The sequence below is a fragment of the Gobius niger genome (genome assembly GCF_951799975.1).
Source record: "Gobius niger genome assembly, chromosome: 19".
Taxonomy (NCBI): domain Eukaryota; kingdom Metazoa; phylum Chordata; class Actinopteri; order Gobiiformes; family Gobiidae; genus Gobius; species Gobius niger.
The window spans coordinates 29,730,878-29,752,023 of NC_136870.1; the positions used below are offsets into that span (position 1 = coordinate 29,730,878).

The following is a 21,146-nucleotide window of genomic DNA, read 5'->3' on the forward strand; positions in this document are numbered from 1 at the left end:
GACGTTTCAGTCTCTGTAAGCGTTTGACCTGGAACAGACGGCGCATTTCAGAATAAATAATAAACAACACATGAAACACATTTCGAATAAAGACACGAGGTGTCGGTCATTTATAGATTCCTCCATTTTGTAACAAAACAGTTACAGGCTTTAAGTTTGTAATGACTGAATGTGTAAACTCCGGTTAAGAACAAATAATCCTGTTATTCACAGACAAGGCTTTTCTTTGAGAAATGGGTCAGGCCTTTTCTTTCCCTCAGACAATGTCGCCACCTAGTGGATTAAAACCATAGTTTCCTCAGAGCAAAATGTAAAAACCCTAAAGACATCATTGTCTCTTTTAAACATTTATCAAAGGAACAGAAGAATCAGGATGAACGTATGTGATTGTGTCAGTTTTTATTCAAAAATAGATTATTTTATAAAACATATAAAATGTACAAACTTTAGAACATGGTTTAAATCTATCATTTCTCTAATTAAACATTTGTCTGTTTCTGAAATGATCAAAGGAGTGTGGATGACATCACAGCCCTGAGCCAATCAGGCCACAGTTGTGTGGAGGGAAGGGCTGTGATTGGACGGCGCAGGAATGACTTACATTTAGGAATAAATTTAAAAAACAATGACACATTTATGAACTTTTACATGAAAACAAAGGCTTTAACTACGATCACTTTTTAAAGAATTTAAATCATTTAAAATTAAACTATTAAAAAGAATAAACATTTATGAACTTTTAGTGAAAATCTGCAGCAAAAGCTACACCTACTGTTCTTCAATACTCGAGTACTGTCCTGTTAGGACAGTAGTACTCGAGTATTGAAATACTGTTAGTTCTTCGATACTCGAGTACTACTGTCCTGTTAGGACAGTAGTACTCGAGTATCGAAGGACTGTTAGTCCTTCGATACTCGAGTATACTGCCGCTAGTAGAACTGTGTCTGAATTCCGGCAGTAAAAGTACTCCCTGGTACACAGTGGAAGTATTTTCAGTCTGTTTCAAAGTAATATTTGTTAATAAAACATAAATAATATTGTATTCATTATTATTAATGAATGGGTCTCTGTAAACGGCTCCAATAAAAACAGCCCTTGGTGGTTTTAATATATGTTGGAGTCTCCTTCATTAATGCCCTTATACTTTTACAGTTCATTATTTTTCTACATTTTATGCCATGGCCAGTGAGAATAACTGGCAGGTGTTTCCATCGTATCAACAAACATTTGAGCTGGAACTGGCTTCAGGAAAACAGCTTAAAAAGTGAAATAACTTCTGTCCAGGAACAGTTTCAGTTTGTGGGACCGAGGATTAAGCGGATTAAACAACGAGGAGAAACTATATAAGGCTCGTCTCCTCAATGTTTAATCCTTACAAGTGTTTCATGTGAAATGTTTCATGTTGCACGATTGCTCCAAAGAAAATTCCAAGTTTCTGAACCTGTTCAGTGACAATAAAAACGATTGTGATGGACGACTGAGAGCTGGAGGTTTGTCTGCAGTAGAGGATGGGCTTCATGCTTGATGTGTCCTTCCTGTCCCCGATCTCTTACATTCAGCATCAGCAGAGTCTCACAGATGAAGGACAGAGAGTAAATGTGAGGCTGTGATGGAGCAGGTGAAAAACACTGACTGAACCAGGAGAAACCTCCGTGTTCATAAGGCTAACGGCTAACACGGCTAACGCGGCTAACACGGCTAACACTAAATAAACATTCAAACCAGAGCCTCGGCCTGTTTAAATGTTACTGAGTTGTTTAACACTAGCCTTTAGCTCTGAGATGAAGCTCCATAACGAGCTCTGGTGTTTCCTTTGGGGCAGGATGATGTTTGTGACTCGCTGTTCCTCAGTAACTCTGTCCTTTATGTCTTCATTTCTGTGGGACTCTGCTAATCGTCAGTGTCAAAGATCGGGGAGAGGACGGAGAGCGCCTGGACACCGACTCCACACCTGTCCTCAGCTTGTTCTACTTCCTCGGCCCCTCGAGCAGGAGGAGGTGGAGGCGGGGTTTGAGACGCAGATCTTGTTCTGTGGTCGTGGCCGCCGCGAATGTCTCTGTATTTACATAAAGTTGGATTGATTTGAACTCTACACAGACGCTGCTCAGGTCGCCCGCATCGCACTGCTCTGCTGTGTATTTCCTCTGCAGTATCTGAGGGAGTACTGCAGTATCTGAGGGAGTACTGCAGTATCTGAGGGAGTACTGCAGTATCTGAGGGAGTACTGCAGTATCTGAGGGAGTACTGCAGTATCTGAGGGAGTACTGCAGTATCTGAGAGAGTACTGCAGTATCTGAGGGAGCACTGCAGTATCTGAGAGAGTACTGCAGTATCGGAGGGAGTACTGCAGTATCTGAGGGAGTACTGCAGTATCGGAGGGAGTACTGCAGTATCTGAGGGAGTACTGCAGTATCTGAGGGAGTACTGCAGTATCTGAGGGAGTACTGCAGTATCTGAGGGAGTACTGCAGTATCTGAGGGAGTACTGCAGTATCTGAGGGAGTACTGCAGTATCTGAGGGAGTACTGCAGTATCTGAGAGAGTACTGCAGTATCTGAGGGAGTACTGCAGTATCTGAGGGAGTACTGCAGTATCTGAGGGAGAACTGCAGTATCTGAGGGAGTACTGCAGTATCTGAGGGAGTACTGCAGTATCTGAGGGAGTACTGCAGTATCTGTGGGAGTACTGCAGTATCTGTGGGAGTACTGCAGTATCTGAGGGAGTCCTGCAGTATCTGAGGGAGTACTGCAGTATCTGAGGGAGTACTGCAGTATCTGAGAGAGTACTGCAGTATCTGAGAGAGTACTGCAGTATCTGAGGGAGTACTGCAGTATCTGAGGGAGTACTGCAGTATCTGAGGGAGTACTGCAGTATCTGAGAGAGAACTGCAGTATCTGAGGGAGTACTGCAGTATCTGAGGGAGCACTGTGATTGGTCGGTCAGAGGTGACATCACTCAGAGCTGCCGTGTGATTGGCTGAAGGCCCAGGATGTGGTTGATGTGTCCCTGAAACAGAAACAGGAAACTTTACTCTGTGTTTCATAATTCAGAGTTATTATTACGAGTAAGATAAGCCTTTATGGAGAAACGTGCCACATTCAGCTCTCAGAAACACTCTAAACAACTAAATGTCCTGGTGAATAACGCTGTAATCATGTTATTGTGTTTATCGTACTGGTTCTCCTCTGAGGCAGCGCTGACAAACCAGACCAGGACCAGAGCCGGGCTTCAGCTGAAACAGAAGACAGATAATAGAAACAAGTCTGAAGAATCAAACCTCTGACCTCCTCTTTGGTTTAATCTTTCACCTGCTCGGTCTGTGGAGGCGGGAGCTGATTGGTCACATTCAAACCGTCGCACGTTTCCATGGGACAGTCCTCCACGAGCTCCGACCCCAAACACACGCGCTTCTGAAACACGTGACATAACAAGAAAGCATGTCACATAATAATGAAACAAAAAGAACAAACGTCTTTGCTGCATTTTTACCCGAGGTCGGGGACTTGTAGATACATTTCACACGAGATTTTAGCCTACTTGTTTACAGTGTTTCCTTATGTATTTTTGTTAGGAGGACAAACACAAGTACAAGCACTTAAAGGCAAGACAAAGGCAGCATTAAAAAAGGACTTACGCGTTTGCAGAAGTCCCACGGCTCCAGGTCCAGACTCCTCTTCTTCAGCAGGTTCACGCACTGCATCTTCTCCGGAGCGCGGCTAATGCTGCTAACGAGGCTAACGGCTAACGGAGCTAATCAGCCCATAGAAGTAAGGGAGCTAATGGCTAACTGAGCTATTTAGGCTAATGGCTAACGGAGCAAACCATAGAAATAAAGGCGGTAACAGTGAGCTAACGCAGAGCTACAGAGGCTAACACAGAGCTAAAGATGCTAACACAGTGCTAAAGATGCTAACCGACCGGATCCGCGCGGAGCCTGTGCCCGCCTGGGAGCTCTCTCTTCGGTCAGAGTCAGAGCTGAATGGAATCCATCTCGGGGTCGGTCCCAGGTCACTCTTTCCGTTATTCCCAGATTGACAGAGTCAGAGTGTAGTTCGGGCTCATCCAGAGCGCATACAAAGTTACAAAGTTGGTTTGTTGTTGTGGAGAGAGCGGAGCCTCGTGGATCCTTTGCCCGGCTGCAGCGCTCTGTTCTCGGCTTGTGCTTTGACCGAGCTCCGCTGAATGAAAAGTCACAGTTTATAAAAGATGTCGATCCAGAATATTTGCTCCACGGATGTAAAAACACTGTGGAAACCTCTGAGTCTGAAGGAAAGTTAACTCCAGCGGTGCGGCGTGTGTTCTGTGCCCGCCGAAGGTGACTCCTGCGCGGGGTGACGGTGAGGATCAGCCCAGTGTCGTGGACGAAACTGCCCCCCTGACCAAACTGGTACAGCGGGAAAATCTCAGACACAAACTTTCCCAAAGTGACCGCTCTCTCCGCGTTTCTCTGTGAAGGTTTATAAAAGACTTCACTGTCAAGGCACAAAGCTCTTTTAAATGTTTTATAAATGTGAAACAAAGTGATCAGTTACAGTTCCGTTTGGGGGGCAGCTCCTGTCATTACACCGGAGTTTATAATGGGGTGAACGGGGCTCGTAATGTTAATGATTCACATTAAAGTTATGTTTATGAGGCAGCGTGTAATAAAGCTGTAGACTGATAACGTACCTGGATCTGAGCCGTTTATAGACTTTGTTCAGGGTCATTTCATTTTGCCATAATAAAGTGATACAATTATTTGTTTGTTTTTTAATTGAACCTCAATAAAGTTTTGATGATGAAGAAAAGCGTTGGTTGTTTTGAGAATCAGCGGTGAGTCTTTGGACACGTTTGAATTCATACAAATCTTTATCTATTAAACCTGTGTGTGCAGTTTCACCACATGGCCACCCAGGGCGCTGTGGTTTTCCTGGGCTGTTTCCGGGTTGTTTCCGGGTCACGTGTAAGCGCAGACCCTCGTGGTTCCTGTGCAGCTGCTGCTGTTTTCACTCGCGTTTCTGTGTTTTTCTTCGTGTTTCTCTGGGATTTACGGCCGCGTCTGGAGCTCTGATCCCGGACACAGCGCAGACATGGGCCCGGTGAGTTGAGACAAGTGTTTTAATATCGTTTACTGCAGGTTTTAGACTGATTACAGACTGATTATGGGCTGATTATAGATGAGAGACGTGACTTCACGGAGCGGACGCCTCCACAGGGGCAGATGTAAAGAATAAAGAGATTATCTTAATGTTTCTGTTCATATTTAAGACTTTAAATCCGAGATCAGCCGCAAACTACTTGAGTAAAATGACTTGTACTTGAGTATTGTTTTTGTTGCTCGGTGTCAGAGGCGGTAGAGCAGAAATATTTACTCAGGTAAGAGTAAAGAGTAAAGAGTAAAGAGTACCTGGAGTACATGTTTACTCAAATACTGTGAGTAAAAGGCTGATTTATTTTCTACTCGTGACAATTATGAAAAACAAAACGTGACTTAATGTGAACACTGCTAGATGCCCCCTGCCTTAACCAAGCACATTTTCTCCAGTTCAGCTTTACCCAATTCTAAAGCTTCTGCGCTGGAGAGCAACAGAGTCTCATTTGAAAGAAAGCAGATTGTAACTTTTTTTGCTGGCATGTTTGGTTTTGTTACTTTTTTGAAGCATTTCTGTTTCATTACTTTTTGTCACTTTGTTTTTTTTCAAAGATTTGGGTAAAGCTTAAGTGGATAATATAAGATAATCCTTCATTGATCTCACAACGGAGAAACTCACTTGTTACAATCGGTTCAATCAGATCACTCAGAGTGAGCAAAACAGACGGGAAATGTGCAAACAGTTCAATAGTAGAAAACGAGGCGTCTTATGTACAATAAGTAAAGCACAAATCTTATGGGGAAGAGTTATAACAATAAGGGAATAATAATAAATAAAAATAGGATAAACAGGTTATATAAGTAGAGTGTCGGGGTGTAAAGTTACCGTCCTAGTGCAGGATGTCAATACGTGACGCTGGTTCAGGGAATAAAGAGCAGCTGATACAGAGATTATTGCACATGTTACTCTACAGACTTATTGCTCAGTCTGACAGCAGTGGGGATGAAGGACCTGCCACTGAGAGAGCTGCTCAGCTCTTCTACAGTCCCGTGCAGTGGGTGGGAGGTGTTGTCCATGATGGAGGTGAGCTTGGCTAACACCCTCCTGTCCCCCAGGGGGCAGCCCAGGACGGAGCTGCCCCTCCTGACCAGCTTGTTCAGTCTGTTCTTGTCCCGCTCTGTGCGGCCCGGGGCCCAGCACACGGCAGCGTAGTGGAGAGCAGAGGCCACAGAGTCATAAAACAGGACATGTGCTGTGTTCAGGTGGGATGAGAAGTAATTCAGGTCATTTGGGACAGTTTTTATGTGAAGACAAAGTCCCAGCGTGTGATTTATCCCTGAAATCACAGGGATAAATCACACACTAATCACAGCGATTAATTGCACAGCCCTAATTTAAACATCATTTTTTTATCTTCACAACATTAAAAATATATTATTTGAGCCAAAACAATTACATTTATTTTCAGAAATGTTGCAAATGTGAGTAAAATCTTGACAGATGATTATTAAGTTGAACTTAGCGGCTAAAAGACGAGGGTTCCTGACCTCAAACCTCAATATCTGTTCATTTCTGAATCTGTAACGTTTCTGTTTCAGCCACGATCGAAGAAGCGGCGCCCGTCGTTCCGGAAGCTTCTGAAGACGTCGGGCGTGAAGCTGGAAAACAAACAGAAAAACCGGAGCTTCAAGAAACAAAACACAGAGAAGAAGCAACGAAAAGAACAGAAACGTCTCCGCAAAGCCCTGAAGAGCGCCACCAACAGCCAGCCCCAGGAACTGAACCGATACTGCCCTAACCCAGGTAAGAGCGCCACCAACAGCCAGTTAGGGTCAGATATCATCACGGTCAGACGCAGGACATGTTCAGGGTTTGTCGGGTCACAGAGTAATTCGTGTTTTGTCTGGGTGTTTTGGGTTCTCTGTAGGGTTATAGGGTAATAGTTCTGGTTGGTCTGGTTGTAGATGAAGTCCAGGAGGAGCAGTTTGTGGAGGAGCTGCCTACAGACATGTTGGAGGAAGAGGATCTGCAGCAGATGAAGGACATGGCCCAAAGAGCATCATTCATCACCAGAGACCTGTCGTCAAGGTAACGACCCCCTAATTCTTACGTAATCCCCTAATTCTAACATGACCCTCAGTCCCCAAAAGAGAGAAATGCTCCAGAAAGTCCTCCAAACTAAACCCCTGTTTGATCTAAAGAGTCTGAAACATGAGCTCAGGCCTCCGAGCTGAACTCTGGGTCGACATGTCCGTTATTAAATGTTCATGACCTAAACCCTGTACAGATTCAGACGGAGATTCTCACGTGTGTTTTTGTGTTTGTATCTGCAGCGCTCCGGTTCACAGCACCAAGAAGAGAAAGTCTGAGCTGCTGAGGGATCTGGAGAAAGTCCCTCGAAAGATGGCCAAAACGGAGGAGAAGGAAGTGATTCACCTCCTGCCCATAAAAGACAAGAGAGGAGTGATCCCCCAGACTGTGGAGAGAGGTAACTAACCTAACTAACTAGCTAACTAACCCCTCCCTCCAGTGGCACAAAGACAGGAGCATTAACCCTCTCACTTCCTCTTCTTTCGTGTTTGATGTTTGTTTGGTGTCCTTTGTCTCCAGTTGTCACTCGACAGGAAGAGGAGGATGAAGAGGAAGAGGAGGAGCCGCAGCAGGAACAGGAAGAGCCTGAACAGTCTGGTAAGTGTCCTGTAGGGGGCAGTGTGTGACCCTCTGCCTTAGAGTTGAATAAAGAACAGTGTGTAATACTTGTTTTTGTCCTGCAGAGGTGCTGTTGAGCCCAGAGGAGCGTGTGCTGCGCCTCACTCAGAGGAAACAGCAGGTGGCAGCACTGGCCTCCGCCATCGTCGCCGATCCACACAACAACGTAGGTGTTTAGAGTCGGGCTCTTGGTTCTCACAGTGGGGCTCTTGGTGCTCAGAGTGGGACTCTTGGTGCTCAGAGTGGGACTCTCGGTGCTCAGAGTGGGACTCTCGGTGCTCAGAGTCGGACTCTCGGTGCTCAGAGTCGGACTCTCGGTGCTCAGAGTCGGACTCTCGGTGCTCAGAGTCGGACTCTCGGTGCTCAGAGTGGGACTCTCGGTGCTCAGAGTGGGACTCTCGGTGCTCAGAGTGGGACTCTCGGTGCTCAGAGTGGGACTCTCGGTGCTCAGAGTGGGACTCTCGGTGCTCAGAGTGGGACTCTCGGTGCTCAGAGTGGGACTCTCGGTGCTCAGAGTGGGACTCTCGGTGCTCAGAGTCGGACTCTCGGTGCTCAGAGTCGGACTCTCGGTGCTCAGAGTGGGACTCTCGGTGCTCAGAGTGGGACTCTCGGTGCTCAGAGTGGGACTCTCGGTGCTCAGAGTGGGACTCTCGGTGCTCAGAGTGGGACTCTCGGTGCTCAGAGTGGGACTCTCGGTGCTCAGAGTGGGACTCTCGGTGCTCAGAGTGGGACTCTCGGTGCTCAGAGTGGGACTCTTGGTGCTCAGAGTGGGACTCTTGGTGCTCAGAGTGAGGCTCTCGGTGCTCAGAGTGGGGCTCTCGGTGCTCAGAGTGGGACTCTTGGTGCTCAGAGTGGGACTCTCGGTGCTCAGAGTGGGACTCTCGGTGCTCAGACTCGGGCTCTTCGCGCTCGTTTACCTTGTTTGTCGTTCACAGATGAAGCGCCTGAAGGAGCTGCGTTCGATGCTGACAGAGTCGGACTCGTCGATCGCGGTGACGGTGAAGAAGCTCGTGATGTTTTCTCTGATGGAGGTTTTTAAAGACATAGCTCCCACCTTTAAAATCCGGCCCCTGAGCACCACCGAGAGGAGCTCCAAGGTACTGCACCTCCTTTACCACTGTAGTTATGTTGCCAAAAACAGGACAAAATGCCCATAGGTCCATTTTTAAGCACATTTTTTGAGTTTTCCCCCTGACGGCATTGAATGGCCCTCATGGGCCGTGCCTCCATTGCTGCACTTCTGTAAACCCACCGGAAGGATTCCGCAATTAATAAGAGGCTGCAACTATCTCTGACTGAAGAGCAGAACACTTCCCTTGTGTGGCTCCGTTGTTGGGCAGATTCTTGAGTTCTGGGGAAAAAAGATCCGTTTCTTTTCACAATTGAGATCCGGTTCAAACCGATCACCTTAAAGAGCCGTTTGCATTAAAGAGCCGTTCAGAAGAGCCGTTGAGAAACGTCACAGCACTATCATCCTCCTGTTGTGTCGGTTTCACACACGATGTTTCTGTGTTTTTCATCTGCAGGTGAAGAAGGAGACCCAGGCGCTCCGGGAGTTTGAGGAGGGTTTGCTGAGTCAGTACAAGTTCTTCCTGGAGGATCTGGAGCAGATCATCTCAGGTAAATACCAGGATTGAACCAGAACTAAACCAGGGCTGAACCGAACTAGGACTAAACTGAACCAGGCGGTGGGTAAACCCCATTCTCTGTGTGTTCTCAGACTGGAAGGGCAGCCGGGCAAAGCGGGTCCAGACCGTGTCCTTGGACTCGTATCGAGGTCTGGCCTTAGTCTCGGTGAAGTGTCTGTGTGAACTCCTGCTGCATCTGTCGCACTTCAACTTCCACAACAACATCATCGTGATCCTCGTCCCTCTGATGAACCACCGCGACACAGAGGTTTGGACCTGACACTAACCCCTGCCCTAGTCCCTGATCTAGACCCTGATCTAGACCCAGACCCTGGTCCCTCTGATGAACCACCGCGACTCAGAGGTTGGACCTGACTCTGACACTAACCCCTGCCCTAGTCCCTGATCTAGACCCAGACCCAGACCCTGGTCCCTCTGATGAACCACTGCGACACAGAGGTTTGGACCTGACTCTGACACTAACCCCTGCCCTAGTCCCTGATCTAGACCCAGACCCAGACCCTGGTCCCTCTGATGAACCACCGCGACACAGAGGTTTGGACCTGACACTAACCCCTGCCCTAGTCCCTGATCTAGACCCAGACCCTGGTCCCTCTGATGAACCACCGCGACACAGAGGTTTGGACCTGACACTAACCCCTGCCCTAGTCCCTGATCTAGACCCTGATCTAGACCCAGACCCTGGTCCCTCTGATGAACCACCGCGACACAGAGGTTTGGATCTGACTCTGACACTAACCCCTGCCCTAGTCCCTGATCTAGACCCAGACCCAGACCCTGGTCCCTCTGATGAACCACCGCGACACAGAGGTTTGGACCTGACACTAACCCCTGCCCTAGTCCCTGATCTAGACCCTGACCCTGGTCCCTCTGATGAACCACCGCGACTCAGAGGTTTGGACCTGACTCTGACACTAACCCCTGCCCTAGTCCCTGATCTAGACCCAGACCCTGGTCCCTCTGATGAACCACTGCGACACAGAGGTTTGGACCTGACTCTGACACTAACCCCTGCCCTAGTCCCTGATCTAGACCCAGACCCTGGTCCCTCTGATGAACCACTGCGACACAGAGGTTTGGACCTGACTCTGACACTAACCCCTGCCCTAGTCCCTGATCTAGACCCAGACCCTGGTCCCTCTGATGAACCACCGCGACACAGAGGTTTGGACCTGACTCTGACACTAACCCCTGCCCTAGTCCCTGATCTAGACCCTGACCCTGGTCCCTCTGATGAACCACCGCGACACAGAGGTTTGGACCTGACTCTGACACTAACCCCTGCCCTAGTCCCTGATCTAGACCCAGACCCAGACCCTGGTCGCTCTGATGAACCACCGCGACACAGAGGTTTGGACCTGACTCTGACACTAACCCCTGCCCTAGTCCCTGATCTAGACCCTGACCCTGGTCCCTCTGATAAACCACCGCGACACAGAGGTTTGGATCTGACCCTGATCCTTACTTGGTATTCGATACTGATACCTATACTAAGTATTTGTCGTTTAAAACCAAAAACAGAATAATGTGTGAGAGATCTGTGCATTTACAATATCATCTACGATGTCAACAAATGTGTGAGAAATGGGGGCAAATGGGCCAAATAAGTAACAAAAATGGAAAAAAATAAAAACTGGGGGTAATATCATTAATTTGAGCCTCCTGTAATTCTGTCACTGGACCAACAGCATAAAAACTTGGATGTAAACCAGGACTAACACAGTTTGTTTGTGGCAGGTCTCGTGTCTCGTCTGCGGATCCTTTAAGGCGCTGTTTGTTCAGGACAAAGTGGGCGGAGCTTCACTGGCTGCGGTTCGAGTCGTTTCTGGATTGGTCAAAAACTTGAACTACGAGCTCCGACCTGAGGTCAGGCTTTATTATTTCAGCCTTTATTATTTTGATCAACAGTTTTTCTCTCAATCGGATGATTTTATATGTTTTTGTTTTTGTTGTTGCGATGCAGGTTCTACAGACTCTGCTCTCGCTCCGGATCAAAGAGGTGCAGATGAAGAGAGACATGGACGACACGGCGCCGAAGCACAAGTTTATGAACAACAAAGACAAGAAGAAGAACCTGTCACGCATGCAGAGGAAGGTCAGTGTCTGAGCAGAGGAAGGTCAGTTTCAGAGCAGAGGAAGGTCAGTGTCGGAGCAGAGGAAGGTCAGTGTCGGAGCAGAGGAAGGTCAGTGTCGGAGCAGAGGAAGGTCAGTGTCGGAGCAGAGGAAGGTCAGTGTCTGAGCAGAGGAAGGTCAGTTTCAGAGCAGCGGAAGGTCAGTGTCAGAGCAGAGGAAGGTCAGTGAAGGAGCAGAGGAAGGTCAGTGTCAGAGCAGAGGAAGGTCAGTGTAGGAGCAGAGGAAGGTCAGTGTCAGAGCAGAGGAAGGTCAGTGTCTGAGCAGAGGAAGGTCAGTGTCGGAGCAGGTCAGTGTCTGAGCAGAGGAAGGTCAGTGTCAGAGCAGAGGAAGGTCAGTGTCGGAGCAGAGGAAGGTCAGTGTAGGAGCAGAGGAAGGTCAGTGTCGGAGCAGAGGAAGGTCAGTGAAGGAGCAGAGGAAGGTCAGTGTCGAAGCAGAGGAAGGTCAGTGTCAGAGCAGAGGAAGGTCAGTGTCGGAGCAGAGGATGGTCAGTGTCGAAGCAGAGGAAGGTCAGTGTCTGAGCAGAGGAAGGTCAGTGTCTGAGCAGAGGAAGGTCAGTGTCTGAGCAGAGGAAGGTCAGTGTCGGAGCAGAGGAAGGTCAGTGTCAGAGCAGAGGAAGGTCAGTGTCTGAGCAGAGGATGGTCAGTGTCTGAGCAGAGGAAGGTCAGTGAAGGAGCAGAGGAAGGTCAGTGTATTAGCAGAGGAAGGTCAGTGTATTAGGAGAGGAAGGTCAGTGTCAGAGCAGAGGAAGGTCAGTGTCTGAGAAGAGGAAGGTCAGTGAAGGAGCAGAGGAAGGTCAGTGTCGGAGCAGAGGAAGGTCAGTGTCGGAGCAGAGGAAGGTCAGTGTCGGAGCAGAGGAAGGTCAGTGTCGGAGCAGAGGAAGGTCAGTGTAGGAGCAGAGGAAGGTCAGTGAAGGAGCAGAGGATGGTCAGTGAAGGAGCAGAGGAAGGTCAGTGTCGGAGCAGAGGAAGGTCAGTGTCGGAGCAAAGGAAGGTCAGTGTCGGAGCAGAGGAAGGTCAGTGTCGGAGCAGAGGAAGGTCAGTGTCGGAGCAGAGGAAGGTCAGTGTCGGAGCAGAGGAAGGTCAGTGTCTGAGCAGAGGAAGGTCAGTGTCGGAACAAAGGAAGGTCAGTGTCTGAGCAGAGGAAGGTCAGTGTCAGAGCAGAGGAAGGTCAGTGTCGGAGCAAAGGAAGGTCAGTGTCGGAGCAGAGGAAGGTCAGTGTCGGAGCAGAGGAAGGTCAGTGTCGGAGCAGAGGAAGGTCAGTGTCGGAGCAGAGGAAGGTCAGTGTCGGAGCAGAGGAAGGTCAGTGTCGGAGCAGAGGAAGGTCAGTGTCAGAGCAGAGGAAGGTCAGTGTCGGAGCAGAGGAAGGTCAGTGTCGGAGCAGAGGAAGGTCAGTGAAGGAGCATCGTGTTTCCTCACTACACGATCGTACCTGTGTTTACCATTGATTAAACTAGAGAGGATCCTTTGAGAAACTTTTTGAGTGACCTTTTGAATAGCCTTTGAGAGACCTATGAGAAACCTTTTGAGGGACCATATCAGCAGAATATGAGTAAATTAAGTACAGTTGAAACTAAAGCAGTTGAAATTTCTCCCTAAATAAACATTTTGCTCCAGAGTTTTATGAAGATCAGCATCAGAGGCACAAGTGGAGTTCGAAACCAAGACCTTTGGACATTTCTATCTTTATTTTTTCACAGCCTCATAACTGTTTTCAGTGGAAGTTCCATTGTTTTTAACCGTGATTTGTCTTTGTCCTCAGTGGAAGAAGACGGAGGAGCGTCTGCAGAAGGAGCTGCTGGAGGCCGAGGCCGATGAGTCGCGAGACAAGAAGCTCCAACTGGTAATGACTATCATTTACATCCAGAAGAATTCACGTAGCAAACATTCACCGACGCACGAGTATCATTTACATCCAGAAGAATTCACGTAGCTAACACTCACCGACGCACGAGTATCATTTACATCCAGAAGAATTCACGTAGCTAACACTCACCGACGCACGAGTATCATTTACATCCAGAAGAATTCACGTAGCTAACACTCACCGACGCACGAGTATCATTTACATCCAGAAGAATTCACGTAGCTAACACTCACCGACGCACGAGTATCATTTACATCCAGAAGAATTCACGTAGCAAACACTCACCGACGCACGAGTATCATTTACATCCAGAAGAATTCACGTAGCTAACATTCACCGACGCACGAGTATCATTTACATCCAGAAGAATTCACGTAGCTAACATTCACCGACGCACGAGTAACATTTACATCCAGAAGAATTCACGTAGCAAACATTCACCGACGCACGAGTATCATTTACATCCAGAAGAATTCACGTAGCAAACATTCACCGACGCACGAGTATCATTTACATCCAGAAGAATTCACGTAGCTAACATTCACCGACGCACGAGTATCATTTACATCCAGAAGAATTCACGTAGCTAACATTCACCGACGCACGAGTAACAGGGATCCAAAGTTGTTTGTCAGTGAGCTCTAATTTTAGTGGCCGGTGAGAAAAAATTATAGAAGAAGGCTCTATGGCGCCCCCATCAGGCAGTTGACCGGGGGCTTAAATTAATATAATTATTAAACCTGCTTCCACTTTATTAAACCTGTTTCATTTTAAATCATTATTAAACCTGTTTCATTTTAAATCATTATTAAACCTGTTTCAGCTTAAATCATTATTAAACTTAAATAATTATTAAACCTGTTTCATCTTAAATCATGTTTAAACCTGTTTCAGTTTAAATCATTATTAAACCTGTTTCAGCTTAAATCATTATTAAACTTAAATAATTATTAAACCTGTTTCATCTTAAATCATGTTTAAACCTGTTTCATTTTAAATCATTATTAAACCTGTTTCAGCTTAAATCATTATTAAACTTAAATAATTATTAAACCTGTTTCATCTTAAATCATGTTTAAACCTGTTTCAGTTTAAATCATTATTATTATATTATTATTATAATATATTCTCATTATTTCAGCACACAGAGATCCTCAACGTGGTGTTTGTGATTTACTTCCGGATCCTGAAGAAGGCTCAGAAGTCTGTTCTGCTGTCGGCCGTTCTGGAGGGACTGGCCCAGTGAGTCGCTCTGTTTTACTTTGTGATGTTTCAGTTTTTGTCTTTTGTTCTGTTTTGTCTTGTTTCATGTTGTCAAATCGTAAAACTTCACGTCTGGAGTTTACTGCCTCAAGGCCAGTGGAAGGGCTCATTTGAACGCTAAGGGCTAATCTTTTTCCTAGTTTTTGTTGTCACCTTTTATGTTACGTTTCTTTACATTCATTTTTAGTCATATTTTTGTTGCTTCATCAGTTACATTACACTCTGAGGCAAAAACCAGACCAACTGGGATAAGAACCACTAAAACCTGAGAAGGAAAAAAGTTCATTAGATCCGTTCTCTTACATTACTCTTACAGTTTCAAATGAGGTGTTCCACTATAGGCTGTAAACTCTTTTAGATTTGAGTAAAGCAAACTAAAACTAACGTTTTAGTTTGACTGTCCTTTACTGATTTCACATTCGTCTCATATATGTTTAATGTCGTTTGGTTTGGGATGGCGTGTGTTACTGTTGGGTTTAGTTTGAGATTTAGTTTTTGTCTTTTACTGATTTCATGTTCGTCTCGTTGCAGTTTCGCTCATCTGATAAATCTGGAGTTCTTTGACGACCTCGTCTCTGTCCTGCAGCAGCTCGTCCAATCAGGGGTGAGTTTATCTCCCACAGGCACAGAGGGGAAGAGGAGGAGGAGGAGGAGGAGAGAAGCAGAGGAGGAGAGAGGAGGAGGAGAGGAGAGAAGCAGAGGAGGAGAAGTGAAGAGCAGAGGAGGAGAGAGGAGGAGGAGAGGAGAGAAGGAGAGGAGAGAAGCAGAGGAGGAGGAGAGAAGCAGAGGAGGAGGAGGAGAGAAGCAGAGGAGGAGAAGTGAAGAGCAGATTAGGAGAGAGGAGGAGGAGAGGAGAGAAGGAGAGGAGAGAAGCAGAGGAGGAGGAGAAGCAGAGGAGGAGGAGGAGAGGAGGAGGAGGAGAGGAGAGGCAGAGGAGAGGCAGTGGAGAGGCAGAGGAGAGGCAGAGGAGATTCAGAGGAGAGGCAGAGGAGAGGCAGAGGAGAGGCAGAGCGGAGGCTTATGTTTGTTTGTTTGTTTTCAGAATCTGTCGAACAGAGAGAGTCTCCACTGCATCCAGACGGTCTTCACCATTTTATCAGGACAAGGTGAGAATCTTCTCCTCCTCCTCTGCTCCTCCTCCTCCCCTGCTCGTCTCTGAAACTATTTTTGAATTCTTGTTTTTAGGCGACGTCTTGAACATTGATCCTCTGAAGTTTTACTCTCATCTTTACTCTGTTCTAATGCAGCTACACGCAGGTAAACTACTCGTACAAACGTGTCTGTGTCGTCGCCTGTAGACCTATTTGAGTCATATTGCATGTTTCTGTGAGGTCAGATATTTAAACTTTTAAACTAACCCTAACCCTCAGGCTTCTCTAATGACGACGTGTCCATTGCGCTTCGCTGTGTGGATACCATGTTCCCACGGCGACGGAAACATGTGACTCTTCAGAGAGTGATGTCATACCTGAAGCGCCTGAGCACGCTCAGTCTGCACACGCTGCCCAACGCCAGCATCGCTGTGTTAGCGGCGAACAGGACGCTGCTCCAGGTGAGAACGACATTATCACCGCGCTTCATCAACCATCTTTAGTCAGCACTTTCAGCCGCCCTGTGTGATAATTATTAACAAGCCTTTATTAACACATGTGGCCGTGTCCCTCAGACGTTCCCGCGCTGCGACGCTCTCCTCGACACCGAGCTTCAGGGCAGCGGATGTTTCCTCCCAGAGCTCAACGAACCGGAGCACAGCAATGCTCACAACGCCACGCTGTGGGAGCTACTGCCCCTACAGGTGAGACACACTCACTACAACACACACTACTGCCCCTACAGGTGAGACACACTCACTGCAACACAAACTACTGTCCCTACAGGTGAGACACACTCACTACAACACACACTACTGCCCCTACAGGTGAGACACACTCACTGCAACACAAACTACTGTCCCTACAGGTGAGACACACTCACTACAACACACACTACTGCCCCTACAGGTGAGACACACTCACTGCAACACAAACTACTGTCCCTACAGGTGAGACACACTCACTACAACACACGCTACTGCCCCTACAGGTGAGACACACTCACTACAACACACACTACTGCCCCTACAGGTGAGACACACTCACTGCAACACAAACTACTGTCCCTACAGGTGAGACACACTCACTACAACACACGCTACTGCCCCTACAGGTGAGACTCACTCACTGCAACACACACTGCTGCCCCTACAGGTGAGACACACTCACTACAACACACGCTACTGCCCCTACAGGTGAGACACACTCACTGCAACACACACTACTGCCCCTACAGGTGAGACACACTCACTACAACACTCGTTACTGCCCCTACAGGTGAGACACACTCACTACAACACACACTACTGCCCCTACAGGTGAGACACACTCACTACAACACACGCTACTGCCCCTACAGGTGAGACACACTCACTGCAACACACACTACTGCCCCTACAGGTGAGACACACTCACTACAACACTCGTTACTGCCCCTACAGGTGAGACACACTCACTACAACACACACTACTGCCCCTACAGGTGAGACACACTCACTACAACACTCGTTACTGCCCCTAAAGGTGAGACTCACTCACTACAACACACACTACTGCCCCTACAGGTGAGACACACTCACTACAACACACACTGCTGCCCCTACAGGTGAGACACACTCACTACAACACTCGTTACTGCCCCTACAGGTGAGACACACTCACTACAACACACACTACTGCCCCTACAGGTGAGACACACTCACTACAACACTCGTTACTGCCCCTAAAGGTGAGACTCACTCACTACAACACACACTACTGCCCCTACAGGAGAGACACACTCACTACAACACACACTACTGCCCCTACAGGTGAGACACACTCACTACAACACTCGTTACTGCCCCTACAGGTGAGACTCACTCACTACAACACACACTACTGCCCCTACAGGTGAGACACACTCACTACAACACACACTGCTGCCCCTACAGGTGAGACTCACTCACTACAACACACACTACTGCCCCTACAGGTGAGACACACTCATTACAACACACACTACTGCCCCTACAGGTGAGACTCACTCACTACAACACACACTACTGCCCCTACAGGTGAGACACACTCACTACAACACACACTGCTGCCCCTACAGGTGAGACACACTCACTACAACACACACTACTGCCCCTACAGGTGAGACTCACTCACTACAACACACACTACTGCCCCTACAGGTGAGACACACTCACTACAACACACACTACTGCCCCTACAGGTGAGACACACTCACTACAACACACACTACTGCCCCTACAGGTGAGACTCACTCACTGCAACACACACTACTGCCTCTACAGGTGAGACACACTCACTACAACACACACTACTGCCCCTACAGGTGAGACACACTCACTACAACACACACTGCTGCCCCTACAGGTGAGACTCACTCACTACAACACACACTACTGCCCCTACAGGTGAGACACACTCATTACAACACACACTACTGCCCCTACAGGTGAGACTCACTCACTACAACACACACTACTGCCCCTACAGGTGAGACACACTCACTACAACACACACACTGCTGCCCCTACAGGTGAGACACACTCACTACAACACACACTACTGCCCCTACAGGTGAGACTCACTCACTACAACACACACTACTGCCCCTACAGGTGAGACACACTCACTACAACACACACTACTGCCCCTACAGGTGAGACACACTCACTACAACACACACTACTGCCCCTACAGGTGAGACACACTCACTACAACACTCGTTACTCCCCCTACAGGTGAGACACACTCACTACAACACACACTACTGCCCCTACAGGTGAGACACACTCACTACAACACACACTACTGCCCCTACAGGTGAGACACACTCACTACAACACACACTATTGCCCCTACAGGTGAGACACACTCACTACAACACACACTACTGCCCCTACAGGTGAGACACACTCACTACAACACACACTACTGCCCCTACAGGTGAGACACACTCACTACAACACACACTATTGCCCCTACAGGTGAGACACACTCACTGCAACACACACTACTGCCCCTACAGGTGAGACACACTCACTGCAACACACACTACTGCCCCTACAGGTGAGACACACTCACTACAACACACACTACTGCCCCTACAGGTGAGACACACTCACTACAACACTCGTTACTCCCCCTACAGGTGAGACACACTCACTACAACACACACTACTGCCCCTACAGGTGAGACACACTCACTACAACACACACTATTGCCCCTACAGGTGAGACACACTCACTACAACACACACTACTGCCCCTACAGGTGAGACACACTCACTACAACACACACTACTGCCCCTACAGGTGAGACACACTCACTACAACACACACTACTGCCCCTACAGGTGAGACACACTCACTACAACACACACTACTGCCCCTACAGGTGAGACACACTCACTATAACTGAGACTCACCTCAGGAGGAGGTCTAGACTCGCCTCAGGAGGTCTAGGACTCCCCTCAGGGAGAGGGTTAAGACTGTCCTCTAGAGGGAGGTCTAGGACACTGCCTCAGACACTCTCCTCCTGAGGAGTTTCACCAACACCTGGAGGCAGTGGGGTCTGGACTCTCTGGGACTTTTGTGTTTGAGTCATGAAACAATGAATAAATGAATAACCAGTTTGTGTTTGTTCAGCGACACTTCCATCCTACCGTCAGGACTTTGGCTTTTCACCTGAGCCACGGTGCTCCAACTGAGGGCTCCAAGGCCCTGAGCCTGGAACTCTGCCGAAGGTGAGGAGTGCCTTAACAGTACTACTATTACTAACATCAGTACTTGTACTACTATACTAATTATATTACACTTATTACAACTACTACTGCCCCAGAGGCGTCTAAAGAAATGTGTAACTCTCATGTGCAGGGCGCCTGAAGACCTGTTTGAGGACTACAGCATCAAAGACATGACCTTCAATCCACCGGTGTCCAGCCAATCAGCCGCCAAGAGGAAAAAGGTGCAGTGAGCTCAAGCTAATCCTTCAAAAGGTCTTACATCTCCTCACCCTTTAGGAGATGTCACTGTCCCCTGACCCTTCAGGAGATGTCACTGTCCCCTGACCCTTCAGGAGATGTCACTGTCCCCTAACCCTCACCTTTCAGGTGTTCTTACCATCTCCTCACCCTTTAGGAGATGTCACTGTCCCCTAACCCTTCAGGAGATGTCACTGTCCCCTAACCCTTCAGGAGATGTCACTGTCCCCCAACCCTTACCTTTCAGGTGTTACTGTCTCCTAATCCTGACCCTTCAGGAGATGTCACTGTCCCCTGACCCTTTAGGAGATGTCACTGTCCCCTGACCCTTTAGGAGATGTCACTGTCCCCTAACCCTTACCTTTCAGGTGGTCTTACCATCTCCTATCCTTTCAGGTGATCTTACCGCCCCCTGACCCTTCAGGAGGTGTTACAGTATCCTAACGCTGACCTATTATGTGATCTTACCATCTCCCAACCCTTCCGGTGTTACTGTCCCCTAATCCTGACCCTTCAGGAGATGTCACTGTCCCCTAACCCCGACCCCTCCTGTCCCTGACTCTGGACTAAATATGTTTTAAACGTTTATTTTGGCAGGAGCACTTTGGCGTCGGAGACTCATTGTTGGACAAAGACCTTCAGGCTTTCATTGACCACATCCTAGCCTTACCTGAAGCGGCGAAACGTTGTGCACCAGAGGGGGCGGAGCCTTGTACACGAGCGGGGGCAGAGCCTTGTGCACCAGAGGGGGCGGAGCCTTGTGCCTCTGCGGGGGTGGAGCCTTGTGCCTCTGCGAGGGCGGAGCCTTGTGCCACTGCGGGGGCGGAGCCTTGTGCTTCTGCGAGGGCGGAGCCTTGTGCCTCTGCGGGGGCGGAGCTTGGTGTTTCTGAGTTGGACAGACTGTCACAGAGCTTAGAACCTATAAAGCATGATCACCTGAGCTCAGACCAAGCGCATACTCACTGAAGGACTGTAGGGGGTGCTGTGAGTCTGGATGTTACATGCTGTAAACCTGTCATTCTGTGTCAATAAATAGTTTTCAATGGGATATGGCTGTTGTATTTGCTTTTCTATAAAATGGGTTTTCAATGACAATTTGTGTAATAACTGTTTTTGTTAGGGTTTGGTAGATAAACAGTTGAAGGTAATAAAAAGTGAAGAAACAAAGGGTTAGGGTAATATCCCCTCCCTATCCCTGTTCCTCTATGGCTGTAGTTCCCAGAGCGACAATAAAAGGCTTATGTTGGGTTTAGGTTTGGGGAATATCCCGATGACCTCCCTGTTCATTCCTTAGTGAATTGAACAGTTAAGGAGAGTCAAAGGTTTGCACTGGCCGACGTACGTCATCCGCAGTCTCCCGTTCCACTGC

At 48.0% G+C, this 21,146-nt stretch overlaps 2 protein-coding genes across 2 annotated transcripts; one reads left to right on the top strand and one right to left on the bottom strand.

The window, feature by feature from the left end:
- Window positions 1-2,888: 2,888 nt before the first annotated feature.
- Window positions 2,889-3,748, bottom strand: LOC306979089 (uncharacterized protein). The gene is made up of 4 exons (XM_079577901.1): window positions 3,634-3,748; window positions 3,308-3,409; window positions 3,175-3,231; window positions 2,889-3,005 (listed from the first exon to the last, which is right to left on the bottom strand). The coding sequence occupies exons 1-4, from the start codon at window positions 3,697-3,699 to the stop codon at window positions 2,955-2,957; spliced, it is 276 nt and encodes a 91-aa protein (XP_079434027.1). The 5' UTR covers window positions 3,700-3,748; the 3' UTR covers window positions 2,889-2,954.
- Window positions 3,749-4,947: 1,199 nt separating this feature from the next.
- Window positions 4,948-20,807, top strand: noc3l (NOC3-like DNA replication regulator). Its single transcript, XM_079577345.1, has 21 exons — window positions 4,948-5,077; window positions 6,670-6,874; window positions 7,036-7,159; window positions 7,405-7,559; window positions 7,682-7,759; window positions 7,846-7,946; window positions 8,716-8,877; window positions 9,307-9,400; window positions 9,501-9,676; window positions 11,167-11,295; window positions 11,393-11,524; window positions 13,321-13,401; window positions 14,567-14,667; window positions 15,220-15,292; window positions 15,731-15,794; window positions 15,874-15,945; window positions 16,059-16,240; window positions 16,355-16,483; window positions 19,443-19,540; window positions 19,671-19,761; window positions 20,375-20,807. The coding sequence occupies exons 1-21, from the start codon at window positions 5,069-5,071 to the stop codon at window positions 20,741-20,743; spliced, it is 2,625 nt and encodes an 874-aa protein (XP_079433471.1). The 5' UTR covers window positions 4,948-5,068; the 3' UTR covers window positions 20,744-20,807.
- The last annotated feature ends 339 nt before the right edge of the window (window positions 20,808-21,146 follow it).

Bases quoted from the DNA above. Each gene is read 5' to 3' on its own strand.
- LOC306979089 (XM_079577901.1), bottom strand. From the start codon at position 3,699: ATGCAGTGCGTGAACCTGCTGAAGAAGAGGAGTCTGGACCTGGAGCCG. The intron at 3,232-3,307 runs GTGAAAGATTAA...CTTCTGTTTCAG, and splicing joins CGCCTCCACAGACCGAGCAG to CTGAAGCCCGGCTCTGGTCC. The intron at 3,006-3,174 runs GTACGATAAACA...TTTCTGTTTCAG, and splicing joins GCTGCCTCAGAGGAGAACCA to GGACACATCAACCACATCCT.
- noc3l (XM_079577345.1), top strand. The intron at 15,795-15,873 runs GTGAGAATCTTC...TCTTGTTTTTAG, and splicing joins CACCATTTTATCAGGACAAG to GCGACGTCTTGAACATTGAT. The intron at 19,762-20,374 runs GTGCAGTGAGCT...TTATTTTGGCAG, and splicing joins CAGCCGCCAAGAGGAAAAAG to GAGCACTTTGGCGTCGGAGA.